Source organism: Genypterus blacodes, unplaced genomic scaffold, assembly GCF_046128005.1.
Source record: "Genypterus blacodes isolate CSIRO-AG114 ecotype Tasmania unplaced genomic scaffold, CSIRO-AGI_Gbla_v1 ptg000022l_1, whole genome shotgun sequence".
Lineage (NCBI taxonomy): Eukaryota > Metazoa > Chordata > Actinopteri > Ophidiiformes > Ophidiidae > Genypterus > Genypterus blacodes.
Genome location: NW_027466835.1, coordinates 4,630,001 through 4,655,000, shown reverse-complemented (window position 1 = coordinate 4,655,000; position 25,000 = coordinate 4,630,001). Strand labels below are relative to the sequence as shown.

Here is a 25,000-nt window from a genome sequence, read left to right as displayed (position 1 = left end):
ACGGCTGATATGGTCTAAGATCTCCTTACTGCATTGCACCGGCTCACCTCTAATGTCTTTGCTCTGACTGATTACTGACCAGGCGGTGATTCTGGACGTCTTTGTTTGTACTTTGTGAGCTGATTGGTCCGTTTAGAAGACAATGGTTGAAATTACAAGACCATTTATTTGTTATTTACATGTTACAAATTTGGGTTTCGGTTCATTTTTGTATTCATTATGCGTCATTGTGATGCATTCATGGTCCAAACCAGTGTTGTTTGTTGTCAACAGCTTTTACAAAGGGCAGGAGGGCAGCGTTGAAAGTGTATTTAATCATCTTGATGTAGCACCGCAGAAGAAGAAATACATCAACACGGTCAATTGAAATTTCAACCTTTTGGGTTTTCTTTCCCCGACTCTCATTTTCCTACTGCTGCATTATGTCTGACGGTGTGTGTGTGTGTGTTAATACGGAGCAGAAACTAAATGAGGATAAAGCTGCGGCAAGGACAACAAACAAAAAGACGTTAGTACTGGCAGAAAGAACATTAGCGCTGAGTAAATAAAAAGGTTAAAAACATTTATTGGATTTCATGGGTGAGCTGATTTAATTAAAAAATTTGTCAAAGTGACTTGGCAGTATTATTGTCCATCTGCAGATCAATGCAATCATGCAGAGGGATCACTTTAAAATCTGTGAACAGCCCTGCGATGACTGCGTAACTCAGCCTTATGTGGCATTCGCGGGGGAAATGATGTCGCTATATTGTAATCGCCACCAGTTCTTTATTTGTTTGTCATAGCACTAACTTAAAGAGCTTCCATCACTGGCACGGTCGCTGTTAATGCTGTATGTTTTCTACATCTAACATCCTGAGGAGTTCCACTATTGCTCTTCTCACAAAACTGTTACAGCAAAATGTCACCGTCCATCCAGCTTCTCTCATCTGGTTTCCCTCCCTCCTCAGGCGCTTTGTAGCTTTCTGTCCCCTCCTAGCTGTCAATCATCTCTCTCTCTCCCCCTCTCTCTCTCTCTCTCTCTCTCTCTCTCTCTCTCTCTCCAGCCCACACTGATGCTTTGATAGCATCAGTTTCATTTCTTACAAAAAGCTGCCGTGACAAGGTCGAGATCTTGTCACGTCGCTCTCGTCAGTGTCGCTCAGCTGAAGAAACAGAAACAAATACAGACTGACCGTGAACTTAAACGTGGGGATAACTGAGCGGAAGTTGGAACCAAAGCTGAAGTTAGTTACAACGTTACGCGCAAAACCCACTTAATCACCGGCAATTGCTATAATTTGGAAACTTTAGAACTGCTGGATTTCATTCAGTTACAATGTCTGTGACTGTACCTGCTGGTTAAAAGCGGATGATGATGATGATTCACCCTCGTCAGGAACTCTCCAGTCCCGCCTCCGGATCTATCATCTGACCCTGCCGGCCTTTTGACTCATTTACCGCCTACCAACCTGTACTTTTGCCTTTTTTTTGACTGTGGCAACTAAGTAAAGAATATTCACAACATCAGGATGTTACATTCAGGCGCCTGAATGTAGCAGAACCTCAAATTAAGGTGGCAAACTCTACAATTGCTCAATAATGATGTTTCCAGTCAGGAGATTTGGATAGACGGTAGCAGACATGATTTGGTTTGGTATAAATATAGAATCCGTACAGAGGAAGTGAGACAAACACACATATATTGCAGTCAATCAAATCTGCAGTCGTGTTCAGGAAGCTTCGGTTGCAGCTCTGAAATCAATGCTTAGGAGGATGTCTGATGATGTGACCACAGCGAATACAAACTGCTGCAGCGCTGAGAGAGATTCTCTGGACAGATCTTATATGACCCTGTCACGTCTGGTGAAATATTACTTCAGGGCTGGCAGAGTTCCATCCTGTCTTTAATAACTAGGCTGACGTAGACTAAACATCCAATATAGAAAACCATCTTGTGAAATCCACCTGGGTTTCCATCCCGAGGAATCTCGTGTAGCAACGACTGTATGAAAGCTCCCTGAACGATTACGCTGTGTGAGCAGGTGGCCCCGGTCCTGCATAACCATGGACCGCCGGTGAATGATCTGACATGCAGGGAACACGGGTAAGATCTAATTATCGTCCAGTGTGGAAGGGGAAACCAAATCAAATTCAAGATCTTCTTCTGTGGAAATTTTAATGCGGTGAGGAGAAGGCTACGGCCAAATGGGTCAAGCTGTGGCAAGTAAAGGTTCTGGGTTCAAAGCCTGGACTTTTTTCCTCTCTCTGCGTTCACGTGTGTCATAGGAGAGGCTACAGATGCCGACTGCTGTCTATCTGCTTTGTTTCTGTAATACATTGTTCAGGTTTTAGAACTTGGCCTCATAGCGAGAGGACTCAGGGTTTAAATCGGACATGTCACACACTCCTGTCTTATCCATTTCCTTTAAACAAAGACAGTTAAAGGCACTGCTTGTATTAAACTCTGCTCCAGACTTCATTCCTCATCTGAAGCTCATCTCACACTCATGCTCCTATGATTGACGACATAGGGCACAAAGTTAATGTGATCGTAAGTCGCTAATATATGAAGAGGCTTTCCTTCTCTCCTCTTCAACACGCAAATTAATTCCCTCCAGCTTTCTTATTTCCAATTATTGTAACCAAATAGCTCCACTCCGCACTGCAGAATACACAGAGGACAGTGAAGCTGAGTCCCTGACTTACATGAATAAATTATGGGAGTTTGATTAAATCGTTCTTTCCTGCCTGCCCCTTGGTCTCACCAGTCTGCAACATCTGGGACATGCAGATCTATTGCTTCAGAATATGAAGTGAAAGGAGGCAATGAAGGGCTTTTCCCTCTAGGGTCAGGTTCACAATCCGGTTCAATATAAATGGAGCGCTCCTCTTCTTTCCTTCAATAAGGCGAGACACTCTGCAGCAGAGGGTTTTGTGATCGCCTCCATTCCTCTGTCGGATCATTTGCTAATGGATGCCCTTGACTTTTTCACTCATCGCCGTCATCAGGCCCAACCTTGACTTCACGATCTCGCCGGGGCTGTAGACAGATTTGTGTTTTCCATTTTGTCTTGGCTTTCTGTTTCCCAGCTTTGTGGCACTTGCTTGTCTTGCATTTAAATCTCATTAGTGCATCAGATGGTAAAGCGAGCGTCTGATGTTCTGAGAGTTGGCTCTGGTTTGTTGGCAGTCAGCAGGTCAGAGATGTCGTCTGTGGCCAAACCACAGACTGCTTTATAAACATTAAGTCGAAATTGTGACATAAATTGTGTTTTGTGTGGGGAGCCAGTGCAGCGATCCGAGAACAAAGCTTTTCTGGCTGCGTTTGGAGTGAAGAGAGCGAAGAAGCTTCTAACCTTCAAGGTGTTTAAGTTTAGAAAAGTAAAAGTAAATGTTCCCACAAGCGTAAAAGCTCAACGCCCACACGAAAGCCTCCAAATGACCCTTAAACTTGTTGTGCAGACGGAGAGGCGTCGCAGCAGTGCCTTAAGGAGCACGGAGAGATGTTTCATCAGATAGCTGAGATCATGACTATTAAGCAATTCTAAACAGAAAACGTACATCCTGTCCTGTGCTGAGGTGTGCAGAGCCGGAGGCCAAATGTGGGCGTCGGTGTGAGGAAGCAATGAGAGTGGATGTGGATGTAGATGTGGGCTGAACTGGAGAGATTGTTAGGGAGTTGTTAGAGGCCTGAGTTTCATTTGCAGAACGCCGAGTTATCACACGAATTAAAGACGTACTTGCTGACTTGACTATTGATTATTCAGCATTCATCATTCGCTTTGATCATTGTTACCCGGTGGTACAGATAGAATTTGAATGAGCCGCGGTGCTTCGTTTAACTCTCCAGACAGGAGGACGAGGCTCAGCACCGCCAGACTCAAGGCCGGCTGAGGAGGACTTTGCTACGCTTGTTCTCCCGCTGTTTGACATTTCCTTCTGCTCTGCTTAAACATGAGAGAGTTTCTGCGGGGTTTCATTAACAACCGGTTTTGCTGTGTGGGCGAGTTAACATTTATATTAAACATTCATAACTGTGAAAAAAAGTCCACATTCATAATGGAACACAGTGTATCATTTGGGCTCTATGTATACACATTTAATGAAGCTGCACTAATTAAAAACCTAAACAGGATGAAGCACATTACAGTGATTACAACATATTTTTAGCTGACGTCTAAATAAATAATAGATAATACGTCTCAATATTTAGGTGTATTGTATTTTGAACGCTGGTGAAAACCCAATCAGGACAACAATCACCTCTTACACATTTACACACACACACACACACACACACACACACACACACACACCTGCCTGATTACTGAGTGTGTGTTCACTGTGATCAACATGTATTGTTTGGGAAATAAGACAAAATCCAGACTTAGATAGATAGATAGATAGATAGATAGATAGATAGATAGATAGATAGATAGATCGATAGATAGATAAATAGATAGATAGATAGATAGATAGATAGATAGATAGATAGATAGATCGATCGATAGATAGATAGATCAATAGATAGATAGATAGATCTCTACCTCTCTTAAGTAGCAGGATATTCCTCGCAGGGCTTCACCCATGGCGGTGGGAGACGGGAGCTGGATGGACGAGAGACAAAGGGAAAGGGTGGAGAAAGAGAGAGAGGGGGGGGGGGGAGATGATTGACAGCAAGGAGAGAGGGGACACAGTGAAGGTGTTTTCTTGATGCTTGTTGACAGCACCTGAGGATTTAAGTGTGTGTGTGTGTGTGTGTGTGTGTGTGTGTGTGTGTGTGTGTGTGTGTGTGTGTGTACCGGCGGGGGGTGCTCCAGGCAGGTGTGGAAGTGTTTGGTCTGGCCGGGCTTCAGGCGTTTGAGCGCCACACGGGACTCTCCTATCAACTCATTATGAGTCAACTTGTCCTCATCACACACTGTCAACCTGCCGCAGAGGAAAGAGGGGACACACGGTGAGGTTAGAGGTGCAAATCCCCACGTGGCTCACAGTGATATACATGCCTGCATTTAGTCATGAAACATAAATAAATCTTATAATGTGCTTCAATGCAGGACCAATAAATGGATTCTATAGATGTACAGGGATATATTCTAGGACATAGGAATCATTTATCAATTCGCATTTAGGTAGTTGTAGAGGCATTTCTTCAACTGAACAAAGTAAAGAGGTCTGCCTGCATCAGCCTTAATGTTCCTAAGGAATACGAGAGAGAGAGAGAGGGCGAGAGAGAGAGAGGGGCGAGAGAGAGAGAGAGAGAGAGAGAGAGAGAGAGAGAGAGAGAGAGAGAGAAAGAAGAAATAGTCCCAAACAGTTGCAGACCTCTTGCTGGATGTTGCATTTCAGCATCACCAGAAGAATATAAAGTCATGATTACATCTCTCTGTCTCTCTGTCACCCGAGTGTTCCCACGGATGATCCAGGAGTTTTATCGTGACCCGACAGCCCCTCGTCTGCAGCACCAGACGGAAAATGAAATCTGCTTTAGAAAATGCACAGAACACGTAGCCGCTGAGGCTCATATGAGCCTAGGCTGGGTTCAGTCTACGTCCTGTGGCTGCAGAGTGAAAATTATGGAGTCCATACGCACTTCTGATCTATGGGCGCTCCGTCAAACCACCTGCTATGTATGCAGCCGAGCCTCCACCTATGAAGCAGCATCTGCATCTGTCAGCTAAGGTTACACTTATGTCTGGAATCTACCCAGTGAAGAATTTATATATATTTCTGTGAAATCAGTCACAGTATGTGTGGGTTTTACACCATTAAGGCAGCAGTGTGTCATTTTTGGCGCCATCTTGCATTGTGTTATTGGGACTTATTTACTTTTACAATACATACCAAACTCTTGGGATCAAACTCTCTGAGATGTAACTCCACTCCTACCGGTACCAGTGAGCGGTAGTGAGAGTTTAGGGCCACAATACATCACAGAAATGCTTTTACAATGTGAACCCTCCACACCTCTTAGCTCATCTGGGTCTGCTAACTGTCCCAGAGTCCACACTAAACACGGAGAAGCAGCATACTATGCAACAAATAGCTGGAATAAACTTCTAGAAGATTTCAGACCAGACCTCCAACACCAACTACATTTCAAATTAAAATCCATACTAAAAACCTTTATGTTCCCCAGTGCCTCCTGCTATAGCACACATATTCCACTTTGACTTTCGTGAAGCTGTAAACGTTGCATTTTGATGTAATACACTTTCATTTTATTCTCTTATTCTCTCATTTAAATGATCGAATATGGTTTTGATTTTATCATTTTACTGAATCATTTATGCATCCGGTTGTCTGAAAGTCTTGCAAGGTGTTTCTATGTGAAACACATCGAGTCTCGCCGCTGTGTGAAATGTGATGTAGCAATAAAGTTGTCTCGCCTTCCTCCATTAATTTGCTGAAGAAAAATAAGCTGAGAAGCAACTCATAAAAGAAGTCAACTCCAAAAATAATATGAGGAAAACAAGGCAGAGCAGAGCAGCAGACACAGACACGGCTCCGTCTGCCTGATCCGTTACTGGAATATAACTTTGCTGATCTGATATCGACAGGTCAAGAAGTTTTGGGGGGAAAAAAAACATATATATTGATTTTTGAAGACTCAGGGGCTGAAAAGGAAAAATACAGGCGGATTTGCAGCCCTGAAACATTGAGCTTATTAAGTTCCTCACAACAGGATAACTGGAGTTTTGATTTCTCTCTTCCATATAAATACACCAGGTCCTATATTCACTCTTCTTGTTTTGGTCTCCACCAACACCCGAGAACAACTTCTTTTGTTTGACTTTGTTCGCTTTGACACTTGTTCACTTTGTCTCAGTCCTTTTGTGCCAAACGTTGTGCTTCTTAGAGCTTTCTTGCTGGAAACACCTCCCGGCGTTATATCAGCGGCTGGTGAGAACCATTGAGACACAACAACGCTGTGTATGTCACTGAGCTAAAACAGGCTCAAAGCTCCACAGGCCTGCAGGCTTTGGTGATAATTCCCTGTTTTTCTGTTCGGCTCTGTCACTACACTTTCACAGTACACACTCGCTTGACACAGTGTTAGATTATAAAAAAAAAGAATTAGCTATTGGAGATGTAAATTTGGAGAAACTGTCCGGGTTCACACATTCAATGCCAAATGAGTGTGTTGTGTTTTTAAGCTCCAAGTTGCTACGAAACATTTGTAAAGATTTATTTATTTGTAATCTTCTACAGTGTTGAGTAAGTTTCTAGGTGGACGGGCTGCTCGGGGACGCTTGTGATGTTTAATGTCTCCCGTTGGCCTGAGTCACATCTGCTGACGGTGCTAAATATGAGCTTATTTTACAGAATGGAGCACAGGAAGGTCGAGTTGGCAGGAGAGGGATAAAGGATGCAGGGAAGTAATGGATTAGGAGTAACTGGGTACTTGTATTTTGCACATAGGTGATTGTAGTTAGGGGCCTATCACACTCTTTCTCTCTCTTTATCTGCCTCCCGCTCAATCTCTCTCTCTCTCTCTCTCTCTCTCTCTCTCTCTCTCTGTGTCTCTCTCTCTCTCTCTTTCTCTCTCTCTCTCTGTCTCTCTCTCTCTCCTCTTACCACTGTGAGCAGAGCCCCACTCATTGCCAGGTACGAGGTCAAACATAGAACTTTACTTTTCATGTATTCATGTTTTTGCCCCTCATCTGTCAGCTTGTTGCTTGTTATTCCTCATGTGCCGCTTTGGATATCACAGCCTGCCAAACGAATAAATATGAATGTAAAACTGGTAACAACATCCCATTAAAAGCTCCAAGCTTCCCTTAAGGGGGGAGCAGAAGGGAAGGAACATGAACAACAATCTCCATGGCCAATTGGTCACTCCAGCCTGGTGCTGTAATCAGAGGCCAGAGCCCACAAGTGACAAATCCCCACCGAGTTGACGCAGGAAGGGGCAGAGCTCCGCCGCCGTGTCACCGACCGTGACAGTCCAAAATAATTGGTCTTGATTTATCATTGCACATTTTGTCTACTTTTACTTTTCACTTACTTTTCAGCGAGAGTCAACAAGGAACACGTCTGGAAAGTAGATTTAATGGCTGACACTTAATTATTACTGTCATGAGGAAGCAAGACGGCCGCTCCACAATCCAGAAGTCAGTTTGAAAGTCCTGGTTTTTTTTGTTGTAAACAAATGAGATGAGATTCTATCAACCTGTTCCCGATAAAACGTCTCATTAATTTTTTAGCAATCACTGTCACGAGTCTTATAATGAGACACGACAAGTTCAATCATGACAATAGAAGAGAGAGAATCACACTTTAATCCACTCAGTTCTTCTCCACGCTTGATTGTCATGCGAGACAGAACGCCTACCGTAAAGAACAATCATCTGATTTCACAAAAGTTTTAGTTGAATTTCCTTCTTTGTGTTCTCCTTTCAAACTGGATTGTGTTCCAGTCCCAACATGTTCGTCACACTGTTGTAATCCGTTCTTTAACATGTGTCCCTTCACGTTCTTACTTTATCACACAGGTGGATGTGTTGCCAGATTTTACACGACGTGTGGAATGGGAAAAGGGAGGATTTATCTTTGAGAGAAACCGATGAAAGCAGATGTGCATATGTTTACAGAATAATTCATCTGAATGCAAATCAAAGGGAATGATTGTAGGTGTACGGGCTCCACTGCCCTTTGTAATGGATGTGCAAAAACAAGAAGGCAATAACGCTGCAAAGGATCTACTCGTCCACAGACAAACGGAGAGGAGCGCGGCGACGAAACAAACAGCGGCTTTGTGTTAAAGCAAATACAAACGGAATATTAAATGGTGAGGTACGCTTCAGGCAGGATTCAAAGGCAAAGGTTGACAGACGAGAGTTAGAGATGGAGATGACAAACAAAGACAAAGACGTGTTCAAGGCCACGTGGAAGACGGGAGAGAAACGTCTGGATGAAAACGTCACTGAGGACATGTTTATCATTCAGTGTTAAGTGTGTGTGTGTGTGTGTGTGTGTGTGTGTGTGTGTGTGTGTGTGTGTGTGTGCTTTGCGTGTTGATATCGAGGTGTTGACCTCTGTGTGCCCCATTGGAATCCAGCCCCAGTGCATATTTATTATTTATGACGGCAATGAGAAGGATATTGGCAGCCTTTTGAGGCAAACACGTTCAAAGGGCTGCACCCTGCTTAGCGGTAATCTGGTACTTTCCACACACACACACACACACGCTCACACAAACAAACACAGGGCTCTTGGGATTAAACCACAGAATGACTTTTCCTGGAAGTTGTATGTTGCTGGAATTCTTGGTGTGATGAGACGAGGGAAACTCATTAGAAGAAGACGTGGAGGTGAGATCGCCCCCCCCGCCCTCTTTCCTTGTCTAAATGGCAGATAATTAAGTGAATTTAACTTCCATTTGATTATTTCCTGTGAGCACCGAGTGTTTCAAAGGTCAACCGTCGCTCACTCGCTCATCTCTCCCCCGGTGGTTGCTCACCTGAAGTTCAAATCCCCAATGCACAGCTGCGAATCAGTGACCAGAATGACAGCTACCTAAATGAGGCTCGCCTGCTGTTTCCACACTGCACACTCCTGGACAGCAGGTGGCGCCATTAAACACAAAGATGTCTCGGAAGAAAACACAAAACCTGGCAAACGTGGCGCGGACTTGTCATTCATTAAACCATTGCACAAGCGTGTGTGTGTGTTTGTGTGTGTGTGTGTGTGTGTGTGTGTGTGTGCGCACGCGCGTGAGTCATCGATCTGTGTTTAGCTCAGCCGGGCTCCATGTTTTCTCATTTATCGACAAATCCCGTTACGCCTCACTCGCAAATCTCTTTGGATAGCAAACTGATCTATGAACCGTGACTCAGATTGCATGATGAAACAAACGGCTTTCTCTGGAAACTTCTGCACCTTGAGAACAACTGCTAAGCCCCGCGTGTGGTTGGTCAGACGTCCCCGAACACTCTCAGAGCCAAAAATAACCGCAATTTGTAGAAAGATTGCCTGGGAAAATGTGATGCAATTTGCGGCGTTTTGTGTTATTTGGAAAGGAATTGGCGTCATGTTTTTAAAATATTGAAAGGCCGCAGGAAGCAAAGCTGCCAAGAGGGTCGGTCGTATCTGAACACACGAGAGCTGCCAATCACCTCGCCTCTTTGAAACTGCATCCATCCCTGAATATAATGAATCCTTTTGAGCCCTGCCAGACAACAAGGAAGCCTAAATTGTGTGCCGGGCATCTTGAGGCCACTATAAATCAAGGTTTGTCAAGGATTTTATTTGTTTGTTTGTTGAGAGGCAGAGAGCTTGTTGTTTAGAGAGGCATTGGTCCTGATTTTGAAAGGGAAAAAACATTCCTCACTGGACCGAGCCAGGAAGAAAACCTCCAAACAAAAAGGTGCCAGTCAGGTTGGACAATGCAGGATGACATAACTGCTGCATGGCCTACTGTAATCTGTACCTAAACATGAGGCAAAAGCTCCTATTTCTCCACAGTTTTGCACTTCTTTACATCTTTTCCCTCTTCTTTCTCTTTGAAACGAGAGCTCCAAACTTGCCACGATATGAAAATTGGTATGAGCGGCAGCCGAGAGGTCAGGCAGGTAATTTCCCCAGGGATAAATTCGGTGAATCCAGGCGCCGCCATCGCTCCCCCGTCACACGCGGCGGCTCTGATGGGCCTCGCTCGCTTCACTACAAACTATTACCGATGGATTGCGTTTTTTTTTTGGTGGAGATGGAAGCGAAGTCTGGCGGCACGCTCCGGCTGCCTGCGGCTCTTCCTTCTGTGCTTTCGGTGCAGGAAACATTAATTTATCATTAAAGCGTTGGAAAACACTTGAAAATGTTCGAAAGCTCTGACGGCCACATGCTGGTTGTGTGCAGCCGCGGTTTACAAGACGGCGTAGAGCGGCGTAGAGCGGCGAGAGCGCGACTCCCGCACAGATTTTGTTATGCAGAAGTATATTTAAAGATTAAGGAGCAACAAAGCTAACAGATCGCTCGATGCCTTGGATTCCCCGTTGTTGTGCGGTGCTTTTTGTAAAGGCGCCGTTCTTTGTTGGCCGTTAAATTAATCAAAACCCGGCTTGATATGTGAATGTCAAGATGTCCCTTTCACCTGATTAACGGCTGTAAGTGCAATCAGTCCCAAATTAAAATCGATGAAACCGGACATGAATTATTGTGTCTCACATACATACGCATGCATACACACACACATACACACACACACACCTGAGCGTCTTCCTGTGCATGTCTTCCTCCGTGATGCCGATGTAAGTGAGCGTCTCGTTCCACACAGGGTTCAGACAGTTGCGGATTGTCTTTGTTTTCAGCTTATTGGCCTAAAAGAGACACACACACACAGAGAGATGAGGTTTTAAGTATGAAATAAAGATGCCAAACCTGAAAAAAAGTCTTACAAATACTTGTAAAGAGTCATATTCCTCCTTTTGTCATCTGCTCTATTCTTTGTTTATCATCTTGCTGCCTGCTAACTCATTGTCTCATAGATCACGGCTCCATTTATTGTATCACATTTTGCAGCGTGTTGTTTATTGTTGTGTATGTTGCATAGATCTGCTGTTTTTATTGTGTTTTTCAATGTCTGTTTCGCTGCAAAATCGATTTCCCTCCTTGGGACAATAAAAGCCTGAACAGAACAAACACGAGGGCCGACAGTGTTTGCAGGAAATCTTATCTTGACATTCATATTAAAACTTCTATATATAAACTGCCTACTCAGCATTTCTGCCACAACCACACTGCAGACCAAATGCCATGTGTACTCACCTTGCAGGCTCCTGGCAGCAGATGCAGTTTGACGTAGGGATCAGCCAAACCATTAAAGTCCATGGGCTTCAGACCCTGCGGGGAAATTTGATTGTTTGAAATGGCATTTATGGTCTAATTAATGGATTTCACTCACTGAATAGCGACAGAAATGCTGCATGAGACTGTCAGTGAAAACTCTTTGTGGCCGCTGACATTCAGAGATCATTCCTGTCAGACCCTTAAAGAGCCATTTTCCCCTGAATACAAGGTTATAATTCATGCTTTTCCTCTCAGCGGAACCTCTGATTGGTCCGTTCCATTTAATCAATCAGCCCTCAACCTTTTCTGAGCTTACAGATTGCCCTCACAGACACTGGACGTTACCCCGTCTGGTAAATGATGAAGGAGTGAAAAGATAAAAAGATGGCCCGGCGATCCAATCAAAGACTTCATTTGAATCTCATCAGCAGAGAAGCTCGTCCATCTGACGGCCGCTGGATTTTAGTGTTGACATTTACAGAAGACTGTGATGATCCCACAGACAGAACTCACTCTCATCTGTGACACAATCTCCTGACTTTCCATCCATCCATTCACAAAACCAGTGATCAAAACGTGCCTATTTTGCTTTATCATACATAATTATTGCCAAAAAGCTCAGTTTTAACCGACCTTTCCCGGTGTTCCATACAGGTAGGGGTCAAAGGTCACCTGTTTGAAATCTGCGTCTACGTTTTGGTTATTTTCAAGTGTTCAAATTTGTGTAATGGAATAAGAATATTATTACAATGGTTGAAACCTCGCAAAGGCTTGGATTTAATTTGAAGTTTGGGCAGCCAAGAGTCTGTGAGCTGCTCAAAATGGGCCGTTGAAACAATTTCATTCCTCCGCACTTTCCTCAAAATGAAGCTCCAGCTCGTTTCGCCTCAGATGGTGATTTGACAGCTGTGGAGAAATGTTTCAGACCAGTCAAGTAAAGACTCTCAGAGAAGTGGGACAAAAGCAAAAGCTGGAAGGAGATTATGCAAAGTGTTACTATGCAAAGCTCAAAAGTTATCAACCGACCCTATTAGCGCCGCTGACAGGCTAACGTTCAAGGCCGGGACATTGCTTATTACATTTCTGATTGTGATCTCTTATTAACTAAGCCATTAATGAGAATATGAAAATCGACATTTGTAGCAGTTTAGTACCTGCAGAGAATATATAGTTTCACCTCTTACAGAGGTTACGCAACACTCACCACATACTTTCTCTACACTATAATCTCCCAATGACAATAATTGAAGAATTGTGTCTTTAAAGTGCACACTCTTGATTTAATTATCATTTACTTTCTAGTTATTTGTTGATTTATTTGAGTGTGTCTGTGGTTTAGATGGTAACATCATCCTGCCTAACAGGGAGTCGCTGCTTTAATCCTCCACTCTAGATTTGAAATGAGTTGTTGGCACGAGGGGAAATCATCAGCATAGCAGTGACTCAAGTTAGCACTTGAGGAAAAGATGAGATACATGTGCAGACGCAGGTGCTGAGATCATTTCGTTCTCACTTTGTTTGTGCTTGTGTCTTTGTGACCAGTCGCTTCTCTTGTGCTGCTGTTGTGATCTTTACATCAAACACTGCCTCTGTAATATGTACAGCTATGGATGCACACACAACAACATGTCACACTCATTTGCGCTGTTGCCTCAGGCAAACATGATACGGGGTTTGAATGCCGCCCCAGCGCTCCTCCTTTCTGTGTGGAATTTGTTAACTCTCCCTGCATCTGCGTGTGTGTGTTTCCTCAGGGGACTCTGGTTCCCCCCCAGCATCAAATGATAAGCTCCTGCCTTTGCCCTTGACCAAGGCACTAGGCTGCAGACCAGATTATGTCAACTGTTGCAAGTTGTAATATTGTTCGTTTTCCAATTCCAATACCGGAATCGCAGGAACAAAATGGTAACGTTATAACATAAAGATCCCTCGTAAATGTGCAAGTTGGAATGAAAATACTGACTGTATTGATTTGCGTATCTCCTTTCTGATCCCGATCACAGGGCTTGTTTTGTTTGATGGAGGCTCGTGTCGGCTCTTTATATGGCACAGACCGATTCATCCTCAAATGGTTTAGGACTTTTAAGGGTAAAAAAAACAATCAAGAAAAATCAATACAAAACTGTTGGGATTGATGTTTAAGGTCAAGAGTTCCAATGAGAGTGCATTGATTCCATAACACCGCTGCAGAAAGGAGCTCGCCGTGCATGAAAACAAAATGCAGGCGACATGAGCCCAGTTCATCAGGTGTTGGTGATCTGAAATGGTGCTTGAAGCAGGATCATCAACATACCAATATGGGATTCCTTCTACATTAACATTGCGGCAAATAGAACCTGAACACGCAGGCAGCACGACACCTGTGTGTGGCTCATTACCTCTCATACTGTATGTTGGCAAGGAGCATTTTTACTGCAATGCTCAGACACCCTTGAATTTCTCGGGGGAAATGAGTCGTGTTGCTGCACTCAATTCAGACTCTACTTCAGGAAACAGGGTTTTTTATAATGCACATTTTCAATTTGCTTGTGAAAAAGACCCGGAACCCAGTAAATAACATGAACAACGACAATGCAGCTCTCGATTCAGTTTCTAATATGTTGTGTTTTCGCCTCAGGGTCTCTCCCACCGCCGTCCCACAGTGTGAAAACAGGAGAGCCCAGCAGCTTGGGGAGCGTTCATATCTGGCTTACCTTTGCCCTGAGCAGCATGCAGTGCAGCTCACTGGAGCTCTGATCGTAACGCAGCTCAAACTCCAGAGTCCCCAAGGCAGCTGTGGAGATAACAAACCAAACGCTCAGTTAGCGCAGATAATTGTAAAGCAGGAGAAAGCGAGTCACACGAGTAAGTAAACAGATTAGGTGATGCAGCTCAAAATCTCTCAGAGTGAATTAAAAGCATGCAACAGAACCAAATGTGTGTGTTTCACATCATGCACACACATGCATTCCAGAGCTTGAAATCCAATTTGCTGGAGTGGCACCTGTCATAGGAATCTGAACAGAGCACATCACACGTCAACACAGAAAATCCCATTTAATGGAGAGCGATCACATTCTGCAGGGCTTGTTACCGCCGCACACACATTGACACGTTCATGTTCCAGTGTGCACACAAGTAACACACACCGGCACACACAGTCAGTATAATTACACACCAAACGATAACTATAAACACCTCCAAACCCTTGGCATTCATGTCGTGCACTTTCATGCTCTACTGTAACCGCAGCCTGACGCCCCTGCAGCAGCAAGGCGGTGTGTTGAGTAACTTATCACATCCCTGCACTGTGACGGGAGCGCTTGTAGCCCTTTTGTTACGCTCTGTTTTTATCTCCATGTTTTTTTGATCTACCATGTAGCCATATTTAGCATTGCATTCGTGTGTGTGTGGGTTATAACATCCTTTCCTGCCAATTCCACAATACGCTGACAAGAGCAAGAAAAACCTTAAAGCTCTGGAAAAATAGGAAAAAAATGTCTGTTTATTTATCATGAAGTAAATGTCTGCATAATCTCTTTACCACAAAAACAGTTTGTTGTTGTTTTTAATGCATGTTGACAGCTCCATTTGAAGACTCGGAGAAACCATCGTTTGAGGAGAGCAAATCTCTCTTTGAACTGTTTCTCCCAAGGTTTCATCCTTTTCCTTATACATGAAGGAGTCGGGGAGTTTTTCTTGGTCTTCCTAAAGAGCTCTGGGCTGGTCGCCCTTTAAGACACTGTATGTGAAATTGGGCTGTACAAACACACTTGACTTGACTTGATCTGCTCTGAAGAATACTTATTTGTTGTTTATCTCAAATGAAAACAATCAATAAACTGCAAAAGAATATCTTGCTCCCTAATTGAGAATTCCCAAATCTATGAGTGTGTAAATATGGAGCCTCGAATCAGCAACAGAGACGACTCAGAGCTCGGCTTTAAGGCTCAACATGCAGTGATTCAGGCTCTTTGTGTGTTTTTTGTCGTTTCCTCTTGTGATACTTTTGACCATAATTGATTCTAGTATCATGTGACTCCACCATCCACTCTTCCATCTTTAATTATCCCATTCCTGAATAAACCATAGTCACTTCCAGCTCCTCTCTTAGCTGACAGTCTTCCTCTTTGACCACTTTCTCCACTAAAAGGCCACTTGTATAGATGACGCGCCCCCTACAGGCTTGGAGTAGCAATGAAAAGAATTCTACCTCGTAAACGAGACATTACATATTTATTTGAGCTCCTGCAGTACTAAACAGTAAATTAAAAAAAGCACTCTGTGAACTTCTCACTTTACTTTCATAAGTTGAAGGTTTTTAAATTTAAACCTTTTGTTTTTAATTCCACCCACATACAGCAGCCAGTAAGCTATGATGCACCGATAGAGCCCAGCTGTAATGACTTCATCGTCTTAAAGATGCCATCACAGAGTAATATTGTTCTGCAGTGTGGAAGTGTGAGGCTTTAGATAAGCTCTCTGCGCCATTCCAGCAGAGGAGTGTGGAAAATCATTCTTTCTTATTAAAAATGTGTTTGTGTTTGATCAAAGGCTGTTTTTTTTTGTTTCATGAGACAGAACAGTCAGATCCTCAGGCACTCACTGCTGTGATCAAATCAAACTGCTCATTATTATAAAACAAAAAAGGAACTTGTCAAGGAGCAACTGCAAAACAAATCTGATAATACCTGTGGATGTGGAAATAAAACATAGAAGCACCCAATTAGGCTTTGATTTAGCAACGTCAAATTCACAGAGCGTAACTTAAGAATAAGTGAGTTGACTGAGGGTCAGGAGTGACACAAAGCTTCTTTCTCAACAAACATTGCGCCTAAATGGATCATGAAACAATTGATTTGTATTGACAACAACCAGGCTAATGAATCAAAACAATGCACCGACCCAGAGGAAAAAGCCTCATGAAACACATTCTAACCAGCAGAGTTATGATCTGGAGTCTGCTGCCTGTCTGCTGCCTCCTCCAACAGACAAAGCTACCATTTACCTGCACTTTCTCCAACAAGGTGTGTGGACAAAGTCTCAATACAAAATGCAGATGTTTCCTGGGTTTTCCCCTCGCATGGCATTATTAAAATGCTGAACATGAATAATCCATTAACTGTGTCTCCTGACTGAGCTCTCAAGGTAAATTGGTGGACTGATGGAGTCTTTTTTGTTGTTGTGGTAAATTAGACCCTTGTGAGATTTTGCTCACTGCAGAGCTGTTAGAGTCTGTCGATGTTTACCAGGTTGCAGTCACTGAAAGTTGATGCAGGGGTGCAAATCTGGACAACTGGATGGATTTGTAAATAGATCTGAATATTCATTAGCTCCAGGGAATGTTTTAAGCATGGAGCTGTTTTACAGGTCTTTGATTGTGTCATTTGAATTTGCATTAGACCTGCACGATGTTGGAAAACATCTAATTGAGATATTTAAACTATTTGCAATAATATCAAACTAATATTGCAATTGTTAGAGCCCCAATCATTTTGAATGGGAGCTTCAGAAGCAAAAACGCACCAGCCGGCACTCTTGTGCTTGGAACCGTTAGGGTACAAAGAATGTTGTAATAGAGCTTAGGTTAAAAAAAAACAACTTATCCTTTAAAGCAAGTATGTTAGGGCCCTAACAGGAGTTGGGATTCTGAATTGGCATGCGAGAAACAATGCCATCTAAATCCTACAGCATGCTCTTAATGCTGTCACAGATGCACAATAACACACATACACACACACACAGACACATGCCAACAGCCAGGCTCACTGCAGTCGTCACTGTCGGAGCTGTTGATCTCCACTGAAGTGTCCACGCTGCTGGTCAGCGACAGGGAGCCGGCCCCACCTGCTCCTCCATGGGGCAGCAGGGGCGACAGGAAGTGGGGCCCCCCCATGGCAGAGGCCACGCGCCCAGAACTGAGGAGCAGCGGGGAGGTGGCGGGATTTGGGGAGGTGGCAGGGGTGGGGGAGGTGGGGGACAGGCGAGGGAAGTAGGCAGAAATCTGTTGGATGGGTCTGATGGGGCCTGGGCAGACGTCAATGGCCATGTGTTCCTGGATGGAGATGCTGAGCTTCTTTCCTCTACGCACCGTCATAGAGTCTGGGGAACAAAGACAGAGGGAGGGCTGGTTTTAGAAAACAACACCTGTTTCATGTGCTCTCAGCCCAGTCTATCCAACTAATTACACATGTGTGGGAGGCTGAAGATAAATCAAAACATTCATTTAATTGCAAATCACAAGTCTGAGTGACAGCATCTCAACCAAATGTCAGAATTGTAAGTAAACTGCATCTGGCTTCAGACATAAAGTAAACGGCAACAAGAGTGAAATGCTCTCAAGTATCGACTCTGCTATTAAAATGTCACAGACAAGACAAAAGAAATGATGACACTAGATTTCATGAAAAACCTTGACAGAGCACCTAGTGTTTGTCCGTCTCTCCATCACAAGGCCAGGGCTATAAATAAGAAGAAGTACTATAAGATAAGGAACATCTTTATAAATAATTTATAAACGGTAGACACCTTTGGGAGTTCTGAGTTACCGTCTTAGCTTGAAACAGATAAAGTCTTCCTCCAAAGATTCATGAGCACAGAGAGAAGCATAGAGGTATCGGTGTGTGACTGCGATGTCAGACGAAACTCAAACAAAAGTACAAATGCATTTGTCTGAATGCCTGAAAATCATGGTTTCTGTACCTGAAGGTATGAAGGGCCTGAAGGACATTTTAATAGGAAATGGCTAAAAAAGAACTGGCACCCATGAAACCCGTGAAAAAAATGAATGAAGCCTGATGGCCTGAAAAATATCTGAATGATTTCTGTACCTGAATGAATGAAGAAGTTACAAGCAGTTTGAGTGACAGCTAAAGCTAAAAAATCCTTTGAAGCTGAGACACAGAGCTGAGTCGGTCTGAAGGCAGAAAATGCCTGAGCCACATGTGGCACAACTGGATCTCACGCATAAACCGCAAATCCTGTCTGAAAATGGGTTGAATCGTGAGAAGCAGGAGAACTTCCTGAACGTAGGGCTGTATTATGGTTAGAAAATAAAGAGGAAAACAAAGTAACACCTACAGAAGAAAACAAGAACTATACTTGTGATTACTAGAGGCAATCATAGCAATGAGACACGGACGACACAGAAGAATAAGCGTGAACCTGTAAGTTATGCTGTCACCGTTCACAGTTCAGACCAATTACAGCATTGTTTAAATTTAACACATGATTTTCCACCATGTTATTCCCTTTGTCAGGAAACACTTGTCATTAAGTCGGCTACAATGTTTGCTGCAGTTATTATGAGTTCATTTAAAAATGGATGACAGCTGTCAGACAGAAGAATGTCAAGACAGAGGAAGAGCATGTCAACAGACCTCTGCTTTGACAGGATACAACGGCATCTCTCTCTGACACACACACACACACACACACACACATTGCTGTCAGCTGTGTCAGGCTCTAGTGTTGACCTGTCATGCTGATGAATGCCTTGAACCAACAACAGCCAAGCGCTGGCACTGATGAGAATCTAATACTATAATCATGCCGCCCAACTAATGCACGTGCTTATCAAACAAGATCTGATACGTGTGTGTGTGTGTGTGTGTGTGTGTGTGTGTGTGTGTGTGTGTGTGTGTGTATGCATGCAACAAAGATTGATGTAGTGTAGCCAAATGATGAAGGATTAAGGCTCCAGCCTCTTTAGGGGCATTGGTTTGAATCTCACTGCTATTGAAGTGCTTTATCAAATGCTGTTAGACTGAAGAAGGGATGTTAAATTTCTCTCAGGATGAATAAAATATCTGACACGGATAGTAGGAGCTGGCGGGAGCGTTAAATATTGACGGGTGTATTGTTCTGTCAGATTACCAGGATCAAGACCTGAGACATCGTTAGCCTGACTGATGTTTCTGTGTAATCAGCAAGCACAGCTGGTTCATATTAACCTATCTGCATCTCTGCCCCCTGGAGATGGATCTAAAGCAGAACTAAGGTTTCAGAAAGCGTTTGTGATTGCCTCTGTCACTGTTTCCAATGCTCAATTTAAGAAACAAAAGGCTGCATTTAACAGAAATGTCCTGAATCCATTTATTTGGCTGGAAACTGTTTGAAATAATCTCATTTCGCATTTGGCATATTCTGTCATGTGTTTTAAGCAAATAAGAATCAACGGTACATATAAGTGAAGCGGTTAGGAGTGACTAATGAGAGAAATAGCTTTTAGAGGTTCACGTCTCTGATAGGAGAGAATATTTGTAGTAAAAGCACAAATACATCTGCTAAAAGCACAAATATTTAACCTATCAAACATTCATCAGTGACACATAAAAAACAGATTTAATTTGGCTTTTGGAGGATTTTCCATTTTCTCACTCTCTGTGTCCCTAACAACTCACACTTTCTTCAAGGACAACAACGACATGCCTCTGCGAATTTGATTAGATGCGACAGGTGCACCTGGAGGAAATAGTCAATTTACCACTTATAGTAGCACTAACTTGATTAGGCTGCCATTTCTCTGAGCCTTTTCAAGTGATGTTCAGCAGAAGAGAAGTGCAACTCTTATTTCAGTTATCGTGCAGCGTGAGGGCAGACCTTGGGCCGACTGATGTAAATACGTGTGATGTGTGTGGGCGAGATTTGCCTCTTTAAAAGGGCTCATGATTTTTGAATAACCATGTTCAACCTAAGCCATCATTAGAATTAGAGAAGGTGGGTACAAACAATTATTACTGCAATATATCATTAATATGATCAATTCCCTGGTATCTGTGCATAAAACCCGCTGATGCATTTGTGTTATGACTCCTGTGGGTCTGAATCTTATTACAGCCTCTCTGTCATGAACCTGGTAACTCTGACTCACAGGATTCTGGCTCGGAGCACGACCGCCCCTCCCTGCCTTTAACTTATGCCTAAGTTGTGCCGCAGTCATGCCGTTTGCTTTAAACTGAGCAAAGGTAATGCAGCCTCCTTGAGATATTAGCATGAGAGGGAACAATGAAATGGTCTGTACCAATATAACTATAATGCTTTCATATAAAGTGATTACAATGACAACAGGATCAACAATTCATACACTGATGGCAGCAGCAAACCATGCAAGGAGCCAACCTGCACATCAGGAGCAGTGAGGCGTTCAGTGCCTTGCTCAACAACACTTTGACAGGCTCTCTTGGAGGTTCCTGGAATCAGTCCCTGCAATTTCAAGATGACTGCTCTTCCATCCTGAGCCATAATATCATTAGCATGGACAGATGTCCGATCGTGAGTAACGAGTGATTATAATTTCAAGTTATAAATTACAGAAACTCATAAACTAAATTAATGCAATGTAAAACATCTAAGCCATTTAAGCCAAACATTTGTCAAAATGTGTTGCTTTGTAATGTTATCAAATAGATAGTAGCATAGAAAATTGGGCACATACTGTATTTATGAAGGAATCTTAAACGTAACTCTCCTCTCCTCTGCAGCAGTCTGACTCATCACTCCTTCCTGATCTGAGCCTGTTTAATCCTTCTCCATTTGATTCCTGATGTTACAGAATACTTTTAATTCCTGATGAGTTCTCTTCTTCTTTTTACACTGTATGAGACAGCTCGGCTTCAGCACCACATCCCAACTTCAAACTGACAGCAGGCATTTAATGAGCAGTGTGTAAGTGTCACTACAAGACAGAATGAACAGGGAATATGAGCTGTGGAAGTGTGTGAGAGGGGAGATGGGTTATGTATGGACTTCATTTGAGAGTGTGAGAGATGGTGAGACACAGAGACACAGTATCAGTGCGTTACTGCATGAAAAGTAGTGAGGTGAATGGATAGAGACGCCTGCAGGACAAAACCACAGGGCTGCAACCTAAACATAAAAAGGAACAACTTATAAGAGCCGTAAAGGACCAGGAGCACATTCTGCTTCCATATTCCAACAGATAATAATTGCCTCCATTCTGTGCTGATTGTTCCATTACTTGAAGTGCTTATATTCCCTACAGCAGGACATATACATTTATGAACTATGGGCCTTTCTCCAAGAAGGAACATGTTCACAGTTTAGTGTGGCTGCATAAGGGGAGTTTAGTTTTCATTCCTCCATCTGAAGCATTCTTCCTTTTTAAGCCGAGAAGAAGAGAAGTACGTCTTCTCCACTCTCCACACATCTCTTGTTCAATACCTTCTGGCTGTCAGCCTCACATCATAACATCCTTTTTTGTCAGGAGACCTGCAGTAATAAATGTGGAGGACTCAAGACAGTCTTGATTTATCAGACACAAGCAGAGAATGAACACGATAAATCAAACACAGTTTCTATCACAACTTTGCACTTAATAAAGCCTCAAATGTGTTACCACAAAATATTTGCTTACTTACTTGTTTTGAGCTTTGAAGTAAATCTTTGGGCAAATCTGACATTTAGCGGTGAAGTTCTCAATGTTTCCAGAAGCTGAATCCATAGTGGAGCAGACCTCCAGCTCTTCCTCTGTCCGTGCAGGCTCTAAAGCTCTATTTCTGAATAAGAGGCGCTTGCTAGTTTGCTAAAAGCTTTATGGGGCTACCTCCACCAGAGGGCATTGGCCTTCGTACCCACAGGGAGCGACTTATTCAAGGTGAGGCCATTAATTATCCCCCACCGTATCCTTTCCATTAACCCAGTGCTACAGTAGAGTCAAGGTTAAGGTCTTTATGTCAAGGAACCTGGAAGTCCCCATTATCATCTGTTTAAAAACTTTAACTTGAGGCAATTTCTGTTTACTGCAATCATTTATATTTGTGAGCCTCTTGAAAAAATCGGATCAAAAAGCAGCTCCAGGTTCACTTGGGGATGTGGACGTGCTTTGAGTTGCTCTCAGGATTTTTCTCTCTGACTACAGGGAGACAAGCTTGTAATGTAGTGAGGCCTTGGCTTCATGTTTGTGTAAAGAAAATGCAGTTCAAGTCTTTTATTTGAATCTAGTTTTTTGTGAGTGAGTCATTATGTTTATACTGTAGCATGTGATGATCCCTCTCAGCCGGAAAAACACAACCCTACAACAAAAGTCCCCTTAATGTTGAACACACTGATGAAAACAGCACACACATCCGATCGCCCTTTGTTTACAGAGATTAAATTATTTTGTCAGACACTGGCCAGTCAAACCTCGGTCACAGTATGAGTCAGAGCTGAAGCCCCTAGAACTACGGACGACCTTTCCAAAGTAAATTAAGTGGTCAAAGCTGACGTCAAAGAGCTCCCATCTACAGGAATGAAGTGCTAAACAAGTGCAATGTTCAAAGGTTTCACCGGAAACATTGCTCGGCTATCAGATGGCCAGCTGTGGTTTGAGATCAAAACATGCACTATATACTATACACTGTATATATTTGATACTATATTCTTATTGGCATGACCTTACACTGTGCAGAATCTTTTGTATTCCATATGGTGTCGCTGTAACCAATGGCAACCCACACATAATGTATATCAGCTTTTAATGTTATAAAAGTTACTATATTTACCAGTGAAGTGAAGCAATCTAACAAAACATATTGATTCAGGGAGATTACATCTGAAATCTGTCTCTTCTTTGTAACTTAGAGCATTTTTAGCTGTATTTGGTTTTGGTCTCAGCAGTGCTAAAGCCTCTGAAAGCTTCTCAACATGAAGGTATAATTTCAGTAGGATCACTCCTGTTTGAGCTTTCAAAGCACAAATGGCTGAGACAATCACTTAAGTTTAAACCAGACTGATCCCTTAGCTCACCAAGCAAATGTCTCCTACGTTTCCGCACATTGATTTTAAACCCGTCGTATAAAATGTGCTACATAAATAAACATAACTTGACTTGATCTGACACATGAGCCGCGCTCCAGACCCCCGAGTCACCTAAGATTTTGTCAGGTTTTTCTAACATCTGGTGTTGCTCGCGTAAATGGTAAACAAAGCCAATCTGCGGGGCTGAAGTTAGGGAACATTATCTAACTGTGCCTGAGCCGCAATCCAACTTGAAAGTAAACAACACAAGAGTCAAGGCTGCAGAACACAGGCAGCGTGAAGTAACACCATGCAAAGGAGGCATGTCTTCACAAAAAAAAGAGGCGATGTTGTTCAGACAGATGGATCAGTCACAGTGATTGGTTAAGAAAGAAAATAAAACTCCATCCTACACAGAAAAAGGTGTAAAAAGAGTCCTGTGTGTGACTGCACGCAGCGCTAACAACATGAATATTTCAGTCTGAATATCTTGTGAGAGCTTTCATCTCCATCCTGCTACACATATTTGGATTTTCTGGCTCTCTGAAGTCATAAAACAGAGGTGAGCCAAGTGTCAAATTTCCCTTAGAAACATAAAAAGATTCCAAACACTAAAAGCTCTGCGTTCACCGTACAACTTAAGCATTTAATTAATGTGCACTGTTCATTCAGTTCATTAAAGTAACCTGACAGAAAAAAATGTTGTTGTCGTTGTGGGTACAGAGTGTAGTTAAGTTCCTAAATGCCCAATAGTATGATTTAATTGTAATTTATAATATTGTTTATAAAGGGGCTGGTGACATATTACATGAATGAACTGCAGTTTCACGTTAAAGCAATCGATGTTTTGTGAGCTGTGGGGGCAAACGCTGACATGCAGGTAGGACACGTAGGCACTGCACAACAAGCTCTTCTCAGCACAGACTGCTCTCTTTCTGAAGCAATGTGGCTTTAAAATGTCATTATATCACAGCTGTTATAGACTGCAGCCCCCCGCCACCCTGAATAGGATAAGCCGGGGAGGAGAATGGTTGGATGTATGGATGTCATTAAATCTTTCCAAAACGTTGAGCGACCTAAGAGGCGAACAGCTGCCTGTGGAGGTGTGAGCTCCTCTTACAGATGAAATGCTCTCTGAATTACTCTTAGGCCACGATTACATTCAACTTTATGCTAAACACACACGTATTTACCATCATTAAAATGTTTATATCCACAATTCTCACCATCTTTCTTTACACTGCTGCGCAAAATCACAGTAAGGTGAAAGTAACCTTCACCTTAAGTAAAGTAACAGGCAGTGATGATTTAAGTGAGTTAAGTGAATATGGCCTCAGCTGTGAATCTGTTGTCTTGGTCAGGACTGTGAGTTCCACTGATTTTGAGTGGAACTGGCCGGAGAAAAGGCGCGTGCTGCTGCATTCAGAGCTCAGGTCGACTCTGTTTGGAACAGCTGAAGAGCTTAACACGTCTGTTGTGCTTCCAGATCATTTAGCTGCTCAATTAGCTTATC

At 43.0% G+C, this 25,000-nt stretch overlaps 1 protein-coding gene across 1 annotated transcript in view; it reads right to left on the bottom strand.

Moving 5' to 3' along the window:
• The window catches only part of doc2a (double C2-like domains, alpha), a 62,597-nt gene that overhangs the window by 10,658 nt on the left and 26,939 nt on the right, over positions 1-25,000 (bottom strand). Inside the window, exons 3-8 of the mRNA XM_076142739.1 lie at positions 17,518-17,850; positions 14,463-14,542; positions 11,749-11,823; positions 11,191-11,300; positions 4,785-4,911; positions 4,530-4,589 (exon numbers count right to left, since the gene is read on the bottom strand). Coding sequence (XP_075998854.1) covers positions 4,530-4,589; positions 4,785-4,911; positions 11,191-11,300; positions 11,749-11,823; positions 14,463-14,542; positions 17,518-17,845 — 780 coding nt within the window. The 5' untranslated portion in view covers positions 17,846-17,850. The remainder of the gene's footprint in view (positions 1-4,529; positions 4,590-4,784; positions 4,912-11,190; positions 11,301-11,748; positions 11,824-14,462; positions 14,543-17,517; positions 17,851-25,000) is intronic.